The sequence below is a fragment of the Beta vulgaris genome, chromosome 8 (assembly GCF_026745355.1).
Source record: "Beta vulgaris subsp. vulgaris cultivar EL10 chromosome 8, EL10.2, whole genome shotgun sequence".
Classification (NCBI taxonomy): domain Eukaryota; kingdom Viridiplantae; phylum Streptophyta; class Magnoliopsida; order Caryophyllales; family Amaranthaceae; genus Beta; species Beta vulgaris.
In genome coordinates this window covers 27,976,554-27,991,567 of record NC_079209.1, presented here as the reverse complement: position 1 = coordinate 27,991,567, position 15,014 = coordinate 27,976,554, and the positions used below count along the sequence as shown (strand labels likewise).

Genomic DNA, 15,014 nt, shown 5'->3' with positions numbered 1-15,014 from the left:
TCCACACCTTGTGTCTTTTTGGGCTACCCCTCAAACCATCGTGGCTACAAATATTATGATTTATCTTCTCATAAGATTATCATTAGTCGTCACGTTATTTTTAATGAGACTAATAAGTTTTCTTTCTCCACCTTACATACTCCTACCCCTCAAACATATGAGTTTCTAGGTGATGGTTTATCCCCTTATTTAATTCATCATCTTAGTTCTCCTCCTGCAGCCCAATCCAGCCCCCTCTTTGTGGCCCAGTCCGCGTCTCTTGGCCCGCGTCTTGTTCTGGGTGCTCCGGCCCAAGTTTCCCCCTCTCCTCACTCGCCTGGCCCTCTTTCTATTGCACCTCCTCCCACGGGCCAAGTCCCGCTTCCCTCACCTGCAACAGGCCCAGACTCGCTTCCCTCCTCACCTTCGGCCCAACCACATGTCCCTAGCCCATCAGCGCCTCCTTTCTCATACTCTTCACATCCCATTTTCTCTCCTCCTCCCTCTCTTATGGTCACACGGAGTCAAAGGGGTATTTTTAAGCCTAAACAATTGTTTAATCTCAGTACCACTGTTATGAAATCTCCTCTTCCTCGTACTCCTTTAGATGCTCTTCGCGACCCAAATTGGAAAATGGCTATGAATGATGAATTTGATGCTCTAATTAAAAATAAGACGTGGGATTTAGTGCCCCGTCCTCCTAATGTGAATGTCATTCGTTCTATGTGGAGTTTTACTCATAAAGAAAAATCTAACAGTGATTTTGAGAGGTGTAAGGCCCGTCTTGTAGGTGATGGCAAAACTCAACAGGTTGGCATCGATTGTGGGGAAACTTTTAGTCTTGTGGTGAGGTCGGCAACCATCCGCACTGTTCTTAGTCTTTCTTTGTCGAAGAACTGGCCTATTCACCAACTGGATGTTAAAAATGCATTCCTTCATGGTGTTCTCAAGGAAACGGTTTACATGCACCAACCTATGGGTTTCCGTGATCCCTTTCATCCTGATTATGTTTGTTTGTTGTGTAAGTCTTTATATGGACTTAAGCAAGCTCGCTCCGAGAGCCTGGTACCAAAGGTTTGTTGATTATATGCTTTCGATTGGTTTCTCCAACAGTAGATCTGATAACTCTTTGTTTATTTACAACAAGGGATCTGATATGGCCTATCTGCTACTCTATGTTGATGATATCAAATTTACAGCTTCTTCTGATGCTCTTCGTTGTTCGACTATGACTCTTCTTGGCTCTGAGTTTGCTATGAAGGACTTAGGACCTTTGAACTACTTTCTTGGCATTGCTGTCACCCACCACAAGGGTGCGTTATTTCTTTCCCAACGGAAGTATGCCGAAGGGATCATTGACCGCGCTAGCATGTCTTCATGCAAGCCCTCGGCCACGCCTGTGGATACTAAATCGAAGGTCAGTTCCTCCTCTGGCGATCCCTATGCTGATCCATCTCACTATCGTAGCCTTGCGGGGGCTTTCCAGTATCTCACTTACATGCGCCCCGACATTTCTTATGCAGGCCAGCAGATTTGTTTACATATGCATGCTCCTTGTGACACTCATATGCACGCTCTTAAGCGCATTATCAGGTATCTTCAGGGCACCCTTACTTATGGACTGCATCTCTACCGCTCCTCAGTTACTAATCCGGTCTCCTATACTGATGCTGACTGGGGTGGGTGCTCTACGCGACGTTCTACGTCGGGTTATCGTGTGTTCTTGGGTGATAACTTGATTTCTTGGGCCTCTAAGCGGCAACCTACTCTTTCTCGATCTAGTGTTGAAGCCGAGTATAGGGGGGTTGCTAATGTTGTTTAAGTCTTGTTGGATCCGGAACCTTCTCTTGGAGCTTCATTGTCCGGTGAGTAAGGCCACTTTGGTCTATTGTGATAACGTTAGTGCCATCTACCTCTCTGGTAATCCTGTTCAACATCAACGTACCAAGCATATTGAGCTCGACTTTTATTTTGTACGTGAGAAGGTTATCCGTGGCGAAGTTCGCTTCCATCATGTCCCCTCTCGATATCAGATTGCTATTTTTACTAAAGGTCTTCCCCAGGTATTATTTGAAGATTTTCGGGACAGTCTCAGCATCAGACAACCTCCCGTTTCGACTGCGAGGGTGTGATAGATTATGTAAATAATCTAGTTTATATATGTAGATATTCTTGTGTATATTTACTAGCCTAATTTAGCCTTTGGCCCATATATTGTATTTTGTATATATATCTACAGTAATGAGAATGAAAGGCAGGGATTACATTCCTATTGACAACAAGCTATATTGCTTAATTACTTTAATTTACTTCTCTTTGAGTATGTGCATAAGCCAACTTATATTTCATCATTTAGATTTGAAAATACAAAGGAAGAAGGCAAAATAAAAATATCAGTCTAGCTTTATACAATGGTGAGGAACATAGATCAGAGTAGGATGAACTAATAATGTATATATAATCGAATTGTAGAGAAAATATGTACTGCTAACAACTAACCCAACGGTTTCTGCTATCATCCAATTAGCCTCAATAATTAACATAAAATAATTATTCCTTGTTTATATATTAGAAATACGGCAATTTACTTACAAATGATAAAAAAGAAAAAAGAAACTATAGAGATTAGGAAAGCTTATTTCCTCGGCTTATCAACTGGTTGAAATCTTCATCAGTGGTTTTGAGCATAAGAGAGAGGGGAAGATTTAAGCCACTCTGCGAAATCTCGAAATGTCTAGGCTTGATCCTCTTCTCCAAACTAAAAGCAAAATACTGAGGAAACTCCTTCAATTCTTCCAACTTACCCTTCATTTCGCCAAGAAAATACTCAAGTTTAGGCTTAAAATTATTCTCAATACTAAAAGTAAACAAAGCAGGACACCTCAAAACCATATGTGCAACTTCTTCTTTACTAAAACCTAACCCAATTAAGTACTCCAATTTAGGGATTAATGTCTGCTCCACATTTGACACCAATAAAATTGGATCATTATAAGCCAAAGATTCATAATCTTTAAACCCCAGTCTCTTAAGATAAAATAGAGCTGGCTTAAGTTGGTCTCTAACACTTGAAATTAAAAGTCTTGGGCATTTATTAATTACTTTTCTAAATTTATATTCAGGAACACCCAGATCATAAAATAGGAAATCAAAAACTGGGTCAAGCTCAGATTTGATATTGGAGGTTAGAATTTGAGGGCACATCCCAAATATTCTGGGTAAGTCTTTTTGGTGGATTCCTTTAGATTGGAGGAAAGAGATAATGGAATGAATCGAATCGAGGGATGAAGAATGTAGAGACGGGTTATGAGATAGAGCCTTGCCAGCATCGATACCGAGGATTTCAAGGCAGAGAATTTTCTCTTTGAATTGGAGAGACAAATTTGGGTGAGTTTGGGAGTAGAGTGGGTGATTTATAAGGATACTTTTGGATTTTGATGTTAATTGTTGTTGATCTATGTTTAAGTTTGGGTTTGAAGGTGGGACTAATGGAGGTGAAGTTTGGGGAGAGAAGCATAGTGAAGATTGAAGTGCTGAGGCTATTGCTCTCATTTTGATAGATTTTTAGCTACTTTTGGTTTGTTTGGTTGGTTGAAAATGGAGGGAAGTAGAAGAAATCTGAATATAAAATGGCGAGACTTTCTTTTCTTATCTGTGGGTATGTTTATGAGGGATGACGTGGCTCTTTCTGGAAGTTCTATTGGTTACTGGCAGATCACTTTAAGATCATCAGTATGAGGGTGCCGTTTTTTATTATTTATCCCAAAGATCTACCTCACTCTAAATCATCATGCTTTCCCTATTCTTTGCAATTGCATGGTCTGAACTTTTATGTTTCTCAATAACTTTGACAAATAATATTTTGACTTTTTATTGGTTAAAAAATTTAAAAACTTGCTATTTTGAAAATATACATTGAAATTAATCCAATAAGACAACAAAACACAACATGAAATATTTATTATATATTCCATTCGTTACTTTTTAATTTATATACTTTCCTTTTTTTTTCTCTTCCTTTTTCATTTTTTAATATAATAATTCATCTTAAATTTATCTCTTCGTCTTTTCAGTTTCTCTCGGCATATTTTCATTCTCTCTCTCTCTCACTTTTGGACTTCCTCCTTGGTTCTCCTCAAGTCAAAAGTGAAATGGATAAGTTAAAAAGAAATGGAAGAGGTTTCAAAGCATGGATTATGCACTAGGGTGAACAATGCTCATTGTGCACCCAAAAAGAACGTATCAGTTATATAAAAAAATACTAACTGTTTGGGTTTATTTCCTGGGTTAGGCTTACCAGGGATAATCCAGCCCAATAAAACCTTAAACCTCCAGTGGGCCCCACCTGTGATAATGCTCCAGCTGTCAGTGCCTCCAGCTGGCCTACAGTTGGGATATCCCAGCACTATAAATACTCAACCCCCTCATCAATGAGAAGGTATTGAATTCTTACCTAACAAACCAGAGCATCTCTCTCTAGACTTTATCTCTCTAAGCTTGATCACTGACTTGAGCGTCGGAGAGGCGATCCCGGAACAACCCCCGGGGCAGTCTAACCTTACTTTTGCAGGATTCCGGCGTACGGACTTTGACTCAGGACATTCGAATCTGACCCGGTACTCCCTAAGCAAAGGAATCAGAACCCTTAATTTCTAGACAGAAACAGTTTGGCGCCGTCTGTGGGGACAGTACAAAAAGTTACTTCGCCACCACTCACTCAGATTTATTCACTCAGCTACTCAGCTCAGAACGCCAATTGACAATGGCACCAACCAAAAACACTCGCGGCAAGCCAGCCTCCGACAGGTCCTCGGCCAGAGAGAGGCCACTCGCCCGCACATAATCGGGACCCCAATCCCCGACCGGAGCGAGGCATTCGCCTGCGCATAACCGGAGGCCGAGCGGACTCCCTCACCGGCTCGGAGGTCACCTACCGTCCAAACTCTGGACCCTCGGTCGGTATCCCAGCATATTCAGCATGTGGAGCCTCAGCCGCTCTTTGCGTCTGACCTGGCCCTTATCACGGCTCAGCTCCAGGAAACTTTCCAAAAGGGAATGATGGACATGATGGCCATGCTCCAGCAGAGGCACCACAACAAGTCGTCCCGCTCAATCAGCATGACCCAGGAGCGCACGGTCGTCCGCTCTCAGAGGGACAACTCTCGTTCTAATCGAGACCGCAGCCTAGCCGGCCACGGTCCGATGCGAGAGACCCGAGCCACCGGGAAAGAGAAAAGTCAGCGCGACAGGGTCGGCCCGTCAGCATGCAGAGACCCATGTATCTAAATCCCCAAGGGGGGTGCGGGTCGGAAACCCCAAGATGCCCGAGATTCCTTAACAACAAGAAGCGCCTCAGCCAAGGCTATGACGCTCGGGAGTTCCTCAGGAAGAAAAAATGACCGAGAGGGCCAAGGGGACTCGGCTCATTCTCAGCCCCTAGGCTAGCTGGAGGAGGGCTCAAGTTCCTGATCCCCTTCAGTCAGGAAATCCTAGGGACCCAACCTCCGGGTAAAATTAAAACCCCCCTGATCGAGCCATTTGCGGGCCTAACCGACCCAGATGATCATATGGCTAGTTACAAGGCTCAAATGAGCGTCAGACAAGCTGCGAGGCCACTTGGTGCCGCTTCTTCCCTACCACCCTCAAAGGTTGGCTCTGAATTGGTTCCAAGAACTCCGGCGGGGTCATCACTGACTTCGCCATATTGGAGCACCTCTTCATCCATCAGTTCGTAGGGAAAGAGGCAAAGAAAAACCAGCCTTCACCTCATGGGGGTGAAGCAAGACAAGAATGAATCCTTGTCGGACATATAAGAGGTTCAACGAAGAGTCTCTCAAAATAACCGACCTACAGGACGCTGTAGCCTTCGCTGCCCTCATGTCCGGCCTCCAACCGGGTCGGCTCAGATGGTCATTGGCCGAGAATGAAGTCAAAACTTACTCGGAAGCCATGGCTCGGGCCCAAAGATTCATCCAAGCAACGGATATCTGCCGTTACTCGGACGAGAGGTGGCAAGAAAAGGAAGGATGAAGGGATCACCGGGTCAGCCTAACATCAAAGAACGGGGGCCGAGGGGATCGGCTCACGATAATGGCAACGACCCCCGATTCAATAAAAACCGGAAGGAAATCTACTTTGACATCCGGAAAAAAATTGGCTTCCCAGGCCAACGCCCATCCGGACATCATCGTCTCGGAGGGATAAAGTTTTGGTGTGACTACCACAAGGAATGTGGACACACCACCAAGACTGTCGGAGCTCAAGAAATCCTTGAACGGTTTGGCCGACCAGGGCAAGCTCAACCACTACCTCAAAGCGCTTCGAGCGAGGAAAAGGGAAGCAAAAGGTGGGTCAGTCGAACAGGGGACACGAAGGATTCATCGGTGTCATCGCTGGAGGATTCGCGTCGGGAGGCCTAACCGGCCGAGCGCGCAAGGCTCACCTCCAGAACCTTAAACATCAGGTACTTGATGTTCAGCTCCCCCGAGCGAGCTGCCCCGTCATGACATTTGGGGAACCTAGTCGGACGTTGCGTTCCGCACGAGACCCCCTGTCATCGAGCTCAAGGTACGAATACAAAGGTGAAGAGGGTATTGGGATAGTGGTCATCCGCTGATATAATCACCCTTGACTGCCTCAAAAAGCAAGTACACCGAACGGGATGTTACCCCCATGGCTCAGCCGCTCATAGGCTTCGGGGGCAACTCTGTCCACCCGGTCGGATCAATAAAATTACCCACTCGGATGGGTGAAAAGGGTAAGGGGAGAAGCCTACCGATCGACTTCTTGGTGGTAGACATCCCTTTGCCTTACAACATAATAATGGGGAGGCCCATGCTAAACAAAGCCAAGGCCGCCATCTCCACCTACCAGTCCTCTTGCAGTTTGAGACTGATGACGGGAAGGTAGGAAAAATTCAAGGCGACCAGCAGGCCGCAAGAGAGTGCTATGTGAATAGCCTCAAAAATAACGACGTCCAAAAGGACTCGGACAACGACGTCCAAAAGGACTCGAAAAAAAGAAATACGAAGGGGTCAGCCCTCAACAGCCTCGGGGTGTACATAACTGAAAACCCCAAGCAATACGAGCGTCCTCAGCCAGCCGAGGACGAAGAAGTCGCGATCGGCCAGGACCCCGGTCGGACTGTCAGGGTAGGCAAGGCCATGGACCCCAAACAAGGCAAGATATCATCCAAGTGCTCACGGAGTACCAAGATGTCGCCTATGAGGCCACAGAAATGCCGGGGCTCGACCCGAAAATCATGTCATGAGCTTAACATCAAAGAGGGGTTCAGACCAATCAAGCAGAAAGCTCAGGCACCAAGGTCCCGAAAGAAATGCCGCGGCAGCAGCAAAGTCAAGAAGCTGCTCGAAGCGGGTTTCATAGAAGATGTCAATACTCGGAATGGCTGGCCAACGTGGTTTTGGTCAAAAAGCCGAGTGGGGCATGGCGAATGTGTGTCGACTTCACCGACTTAAACAAAGCCTGCCCAAAAGACAATCACCCTCTGCCAAAGATCGATAGGCTGGTCGATTCAACGGCAGGGCACGCCCTTCTCAGCTTCATGGATGCAAATGCCGGCTATCATCAAATTCCCATGGCCGAGAAGGATAGGGTTCATACAGCTTCATCACTCCTCAGGGTGTCTACTGCTACAAAATGATGCCTTCGGCCTCAAAAATGCCGGGGCACATATCAGCGAACCGTCAACAAAATCTTCAGCGACCAATTGGGTCGGAACATTGAGGTATACGTTGACGATATGATAGTCAAAAGCAAGGCCCAGTCGGATCACCCTGCAGATCTGAAAGAAACGCTGAGCACCCTAAGGAAATACCGAATGATGCTCAACCCTAAAAAATGCGTCTTCGGAGTTAAAGGGGGAAAGTGCCTCGGATTTCTAGTAGATGAGAGAGGTATAGAGGCCAACCCGGACAAAATCAAAGCGGTCTTAGAAATGAAATCGCCTCGGAATGTTCGGGAAGTACAGCGCCTAACCGGCTGCTTAGCGGCACTCGGTCGGTTCCTCTCCCGGTCGGCCGATAAAAGCTTGTTGTTCTTCAAGGCCCTGAAGCGAAAAGAGTTCGCATGGGATGACGAAGCCGAGCAAGCCTTCGCTGACCTCAAGAATCACTTGGCATCTTTGCCCAAACTGATCTCCCCCTTGCCGGGGGAACCCCTGTTTATCTACTTGGCTGTCTCGGACTACGCTCTTAGCGCCGTCCTAATAGCCGAGCGAGAAGGAAAGCAACATCCTGTTACTTCATCAGCCACGCCTATAGGGGGCCGAGGCGAAGTACAGCGATGTTGAGAAAATGGTCTTTGCCTTGGTGAATGGCGAGCCGGAAGCTCAAGCCCTATTTCAAGGCACCCCATCAAAGTCCTAACCGGACAACCGCTCCGGAAGCTTATTGAGAATAGAAATCACTCGAGTCGGATGATGATTGGGCAGACCAGTTAGCAGATTTGGGCTCGAGTTCGAGCCCCGAAGACCATCAAGGCCCAAGCACTCGCTGACTTCATCACTGAATGCGCAACTCGACCCCCGGTCGGTTCGCAAGAGGAGTGGGAGTTGCTTGTTGATGGTCATCCACAAAGAGTGGTTGTAGCCGGTGGTCATCAAACCCCGGTCGGAGAAAAAATTGAATATGCTGTTAAGTTCGAATTTCTCGGATCTAACAATGAAGCCGAGTATGAGGCTCTCATCCTCGGAATACAGCTATGCATCCTAGCTGGGCAACACTCAATCATAGCCAAGTCCGACTCACAACTCATAGTGGGTCAGATTTCCGGAGACTATGAGGCCAAGGAGGACAACATGAGGATGTACTTGGCCAAAGCCCGAGCTGTTATTGCGAAGTTGTCCGGATTCCGGATTACCACATTCCTCGCTCGGAAAATCAGCAAGCTGATGCACTGGCTCGGATGGCTAGTTCTGCTAAGGGTCGGCCCCAGAACCATAACTTGGGAAGTATTGAAGGAGCCTAGCATAAATGCCAAAGAGCAGCTCGTACTCAATCGATCCTCAAACTGGATGGGTGAAATTGTGGAGTACTTGCGAGACGGGACCTTACCCATGATCCTAAAGAAGCCGACCGGATTAAGCATAAGTCAGGTTGGTTCCTTTGGCATGAAAGGCAGCTCTATAAAAAGTCTTCACTCATCCCCTCCTCAAATGTATAACTCCCGAGGAAGGAAATTATGTCCTCCGGGAAATACACCAAGGAGCTTGCGGAAGCCATCAAGGGGGTCGAACAATAGCCGGAAAGGCACTAAGGCGGATACTATTGGCCTACTCTGAAAGCTGACGCCTCGGACTTAGTCCGGCGGTGTCCCTCCTGCCAGATTCACTCGGACATACCGAGGGCGCCGGCCACTCCCCTCACCACCATTCAAGCAGTCCTGCCCTTCGACAAGTGGGGCATGGACCTGCTCGGACCTTTTCCCCCGCTTCTGGGCAAAGGAAGTTCCTAATTGTGGCTATTGATTACTTCACCAAGTGGACCGAAGCCGAGCCACTGGCGTCAATTACTGACAACAGGTTCAGTTGTTCATATGGAGGAATATCATTACCCGGTTCGGAATTCCAAGAGCCTTGGTATCAGACAATGGCCGACAGTTCAACAGCGGGCCGACTCGAGATATTGTGCCCGGTTCGGCATTCAAACAAGGTTCTCGGCAGTCTCCCGCCCTCAGACCAACGGGCAAGCCGAGTCACCAATAAAATTGTCCTAAAGGTATCAAAAATCCCTTGATGCAGCTAAAGGGGCATGGGTAGACGACCTACCGGAGTACTCTGGTCGGCTCGAACAACGGTGAAAGAAGCCACGGGGCACTCTCCCTTTCGGCTTGGTCTATGGAAGCGAGCTGTCCTTCCGGTCGAGGTGGGAATCCCTCCCCTCGGATGACATTCTATGATTCGACCAAAATGAAGAAGAAAAGCCCGTCAACTTAGACCTGTTGCCAGAAACCCGAGGCAATGCTTTGCTACAAGCCATCCGTACAAGCAAAGAATCACAAGGCACTTTAACAGGCGAGTAAAGCCTCGGCCAATCGGTCTAGGCGACTGGGTCGTTCGAAAGGTCGAAGCCACCGGACTTTCCCATCTCAAAGGGAAGTTGGGGGCAAATTGGGACGGCCCTTACAAGGTTACAGAAATCATCAAGCCAGGGACATTCCGACTCGAATCTCCCGAAGGGGTCCCCTGGCTCGACCTTGGAACTAGACAATCTCAAAAGATTCTATGTTTAACTTCATTTTCGTTACTTGCACTAGGGGCATGATGTAAGGCCAGCACTACCTGGTCGGTCTAGCAAGCTAATCCAATTGTAACTCGGACTTAACCAGTCCATGTATCAAGTCGGGTTTCTACCCCAGAAATAAAAAGACTTAGCCAGTCTCATTATTTTGATCAAAAAGGCAAACAAGACTTAACCAGTTTATTGTCTGTTAAATGTTATAATATTGCAAATAACGAAAAATGTGCGACAAAAGGCAAGTTGTAAAATAGTAGTTGTATTCCAATTGATGAAAAGTTGCAAAATACAACCAAGAGTTTACAAAAATACAGGGTCGAAAGAGACACAAAAACTAAAGCAAAAAGCAAACATGGCAAAAACATAGAAAAAATCCTAAGGCAGCTGGGGAGTGGGGTCGGCAGCAGGATCAGCAGCAGGGTCCTCAGCCTCAGGTGCTCGGCAGCATTCCCTGGAGGCGGCTCGGTGCTAGCAGCGCCTTCGTCATCATCATCCTCGCCTCTCACCGAGCTCATTTCCTCGGCCATTTTGCCTTGATGACGGCTGCTTCAGCATCGACTATCTCCTGGTAGCGCGACCAGACAGAATTCCAGTCGGCTTCTGGCAAGAGTCGGCCAGGGCCTCCCTAAGCTTGCCAAGGGCCTCATCCTCGCCCATCTTGTGGGAAGACTGGCCGACCTCGGCGCAAAATTCGGTACAGTCATCCGAAGCCTGCCAGGCCTTAAACCACTCCTCCTGGGAGCGGGCTACGGCCGCCTGGGCCTCTTTCAGTTGGCCTCGGCGTGAGAGTTTGAACTTGACCTCTCCAAGTCGCCCTCGACCTGCCAGATGGCTCGGCCGTTAGCCTTGGCCGACTCGGCATTCTCCTTAGCCAAGGAGAGGTTGCCTCTCCACCTTCCACTCCTCCTGCTCCTTCTGCCAGGCCTCCTCGCCCTTCCGGATCTTTCCTCCACCTCCTCCTTGCGCAGCTCGGCCAGTCTTTTGTCCTCTCTGGCTCTGTATAGCTCGTCAAAGTGTGACCGAGCCGCGTCCTTCAGCTCCTGGACTTCCTGTACCAAAGCGAGCCGGTCCTCGGCCACTTTGGTCATCCGGATAGAGAACTGCCAAAGCAAAGCTAGTTGAGAAGAGGAAGTTGAGAAATAAAAAGCAAGATGAAATGCAAAATAAACGAAGTTCACTTACGTCCATCCAAGAGCGAAAGAGCTCGCTCGACTCGTTCCTCCCGTTGACCTCGTTAATATGGTCTCGGTCGGTCTGAGTGCACAGGATCTCCAGTGCGTCGGAGATCCTCTTCTTCTTGTCCGTTTTGGACATTTGGGTGAAGGGGACGGGCGCCTCGGACAAAGAGCGCTCGGCCAAGGAGGGGTTGGAGGCCCCCTGAACATGTCCCGGACTCCGGACGGGCTCAAAGTCCGAGGGATGAACCGAAATGTGAGTGCCCTCCCCTCCAGAGTCAGGTCGGGGACTGTTCACCTCAACGGAAGGCTCCTTCCGAGCCTTTTTCGCCGAGGCCTCCTTCTCAGCTCGAGCCTTAGCCAGGGCCTTTTCTGTCAGCTCGACCCTCTCCTCGGCCCTCTCCTTGCGCTTTCTCGGTTTGGGGTTGGAGGGATCCTACAAAAGCCAAGGAGTTAGCAAGATATGCAAATGAAATTTAAAACCGGGTCGGATGAAAAAATTGTGTACCTTCGGCTTGGAAGGCTTGTTGATCTTATTTGCCTTCATCTCGGCTCTGATCCGAGCGGCCTTGAGAGCAGCAGAAGTCAGTCGCTCGGCCATTTCTTGGTCAGTTTCCTTCAAAAAGGACAAAGAAGCTTCTGCAAAAAGAAAAGCACAGTTAGCAAAATATAACAAGTAAAGCACAAACAAGTCAACCGGACCCCCTCTTGCCGAATTACCCTTGGGGAAGGCCGGACTTAGGCCGAACGCGGCGAGGAAGTGCTCATTCTTGAATAATTTCCAGCTCGGGAGCCAATTCCCCGCTACAAAAACCTCGCCGCCGTCCACTATCTTCGCCTCTAATTGCATGTAGATGGCGGCCACTGCTTCATCTTCCGATAGCTCGGGTACTTTAAAATTGAGGCAGTGGTTGGGGTCGGCAGATGGAGGTACGATGGGATGCCCCATTCTCCCCCATAGTAGACGAAGGCAAATCCTCGACGAAAACCCTTTTGCAGGTGGGTAGGTCGAGGACGGTCCGGTAGCCCGCCGAGCCTGGAAGCACCACAACCAGGTCCATGATCCCCGCGGCATCTCGAACAGTTTGTACAAATGGCGCCATAGGGTGAGGGTCGGTTTAACACCGATGATATCGCATATCACCTGAACCGCCAATATGTCGCCCCAAGAGTTCGGAGATAGCTGACCCAGGCACAAGTTGTATGCATTCAATATGTCCTTCTCAAACTGGGTCAGCGGAAATCTCAAGCCCATCTCCATGGCCTTGTAATAAAAGGCGGTGCATCCAGGGGGTGGGCTCAGAATGGTGTGACTTGCATCGGGTCGGACCAACAGATAGGGGTCCTTTATTTGGAACTTTGCTGCTTGGCCTCGGGCATCCTCCAGCAAGGCCTTTATTAGAGAAGGAAGTGAAATTTTGCTCCCGGACCGCCTTTGGGGTCGATCTCAGGATACGCGAGCCGACCGGATGTAGAAGCTTCGCCTTCTTCTCCCGGCATAGCTATCCAAACTACACCATCAGACACATATTTGTCTAAGTAACTCCTCGAAGAAGGATAGGCCAGGGACACCTCCCAAGGTAGGGGGATGGTACCCTCGGCCTCCTCCTCCTCGGCTTGCGAAGGAGTGCTCGGGAGGGAAAGCGCCTCAGGCACAGCCGAAGGATCCGGGCAACTTATTAAAGTTGACACCAATACCATTCCCATACCTCTCACTTCCTCGGCTAAATTATAAGGAGGTGAGGGAGGGGGTGTCACTGACTCGGACGAACTCCCCATTATTTATCAACAGAAGGGGGTCGGCCGATTTTATTAAAAGAAAGAGAAGAAAAACTTAGCGAAAAAACAAAACAAAGGCGTACCTGGTCGGACGAAGAAGATGGAACCCGGACTTAGAGAGAGAAAGTGCTCTAAAGTAGAGAGAGAGAGAGCAGAAAACTCAAATTTAGAGAGAGAGAGAGAGAATTGTAAAAGTGACAAAATCTCTCCCCTCTCTCCCTACTTATAGGCAAAATCCTCGGTCTCCGTGTCCCACGTCACATCTTGGACCGGGCTCTGTGTTTCCACCACCTTAATGGGCCTCCCAAATGCCCAAAACTGTTCAAAAGACACAACTCCCCAGAATATCAATCGTCACAAAAGCCATAAATGTCCAGAAGTTGAATCGCCACCATGTTTTCAAGCACCCCAATAATCCACCGTTGCCACGTGGCATTTGGGTTCACAAGAAGCTATTGAGTTTACCAGCTCAAGATTGCTAGTTCATCAGCTCAAAGTTACCCGCTCGGTCACTTCAGCCAGTGGTCCAAAATCTTAGGCACCGGCTCGGACAAGCATGGGGCTCATTGGCCCCTCATCCGAGCCGCGTCCAACCAGCTCGGCCCAAGGAGGCACTCCTCCTTGGTTGAGTAAGTCTCCTAAGTCCCAGATAGACTTAGCGAGAGCAGGCACCGGCTCGGACAAGCATGGGGCTCATTGGCCCCTCATCCGAGCCGCGTCCAACCAGCTCGGCCCAAGGAGGCACTCCTCCTTGGTTGAGTAAGTCTCCTAAGTCCCAGATAGACTTAGCGAGAGCAGGCACCGGCTCGGACAAGCATGGGCTCATTGGCCCCTCATCCGAGCCGCGTCCAACCAGCTCGGCCCAAGGAGGCACTCCTCCTTGGTTGAGTAAGTCTCCTAAGTCCCAGATAGACTTAGCGAGAGCAGGCACCGGCTCGGACAAGCATGGGGCTCATTGGCCCCTCATCCGAGCCGCGTCCAACCAGCTCGGCCCAAGGAGGCACTCCTCCTTGGTTGAGTAAGTCTCCTAAGTCCCAGATAGACTTAGCGAGAGCAGGCACCGGCTCGGACAAGCATGGGGCTCATTGGCCCCTCATCCGAGCCGCGTCCCACCAGCTCGGCCCAAGGAGGCACTCCTCCTTGGTTGAGTAAGTCTCCTAAGTCCCAGACAGACTTAGCGAGAGCAGGCACCGGCTCGGACAAGCATGGGGCTCATTGGCCCCTCATCCGAGCCGCGTCCAACCGGCTCGGCCTAAGGAGGCTCTCCTCCTTGATTGACTTAGCGAATGAGGGTACCGGCTCGGACAAGCATGGGGCTCATTGGTCCCTGGTCCGAGCCGTAAACTAACTATACCCTTCCATTTCTTTACGAGACCGGGTCGGCACTCAAGCTCCCCCTCTCTCCTATGAGACCGGGTCGGCACTCAAGCTCCCCCTCTCTCCTATGAGACCAGGTCGGCACTCAAGCTCCCCCTCTCTCCTATGAGACCGGGTCGGCGCTCAAGCTCCCCCTCTCTCCTATGAGACCGGGTCGGCACTCAAGCCACCCCTCTCCTTGAGGAGACCGTGTCGGCACATGCCACCCTTCTCTCCCAGGAGACCGGGTCGGCACTAGCCACCCCTCCTCCTTGAGGAGACTGGGTCGGCACAGGCCCTCCTTTCTTGCCTAAAAAGCAAGTCAGCCTGGGTTCAAGACTGTCTAGGTTCCGCCACGAACGGGAGACACTTCAGCAAGGCCTCGATGTTTCCCATTCCTGGCGTGGGGCTAATTGTTTGGGCTTATTTCCTGGGTTAGGCTTACCAGGGATAATCCAGCCCAATAAAG

At 49.2% G+C, this 15,014-nt stretch overlaps 2 protein-coding genes across 2 annotated transcripts; one reads left to right on the top strand and one right to left on the bottom strand.

Moving 5' to 3' along the window:
- Positions 1 to 612: 612 nt before the first annotated feature.
- Positions 613 to 1,801, top strand: LOC109135748 (uncharacterized mitochondrial protein AtMg00810-like). Its single transcript, XM_019251296.1, has 2 exons — positions 613 to 1,053; positions 1,127 to 1,801. Exons 1-2 carry the CDS (start codon positions 613 to 615, stop codon positions 1,799 to 1,801), a joined length of 1,116 nt encoding a protein of 371 aa, XP_019106841.1.
- A 714-nt stretch (positions 1,802 to 2,515) lies between these two features.
- On the bottom strand, positions 2,516 to 3,598 carry LOC104901258 (hypothetical protein). The gene has a single exon (XM_010688805.4). It carries the CDS (start codon positions 3,529 to 3,531, stop codon positions 2,605 to 2,607), a length of 927 nt encoding a protein of 308 aa, XP_010687107.1. The 5' UTR covers positions 3,532 to 3,598; the 3' UTR covers positions 2,516 to 2,604.
- Between the last annotated feature and the right edge of the window lie 11,416 nt (positions 3,599 to 15,014).

What these genes read in the sequence shown, in the direction of transcription:
- LOC109135748 (XM_019251296.1), top strand. Translation starts at nt 613, where the DNA reads ATGGCTATGAATGATGAATTTGATGCTCTAATTAAAAATAAGACGTGG. An exon ending in CCGAGAGCCTGGTACCAAAG is followed by an intron (nt 1,054 to 1,126) that starts GTTTGTTGATTA and finishes ATTTACAACAAG; the next exon opens with GGATCTGATATGGCCTATCT.
- LOC104901258 (XM_010688805.4), bottom strand. Translation starts at nt 3,531, where the DNA reads ATGAGAGCAATAGCCTCAGCACTTCAATCTTCACTATGCTTCTCTCCC.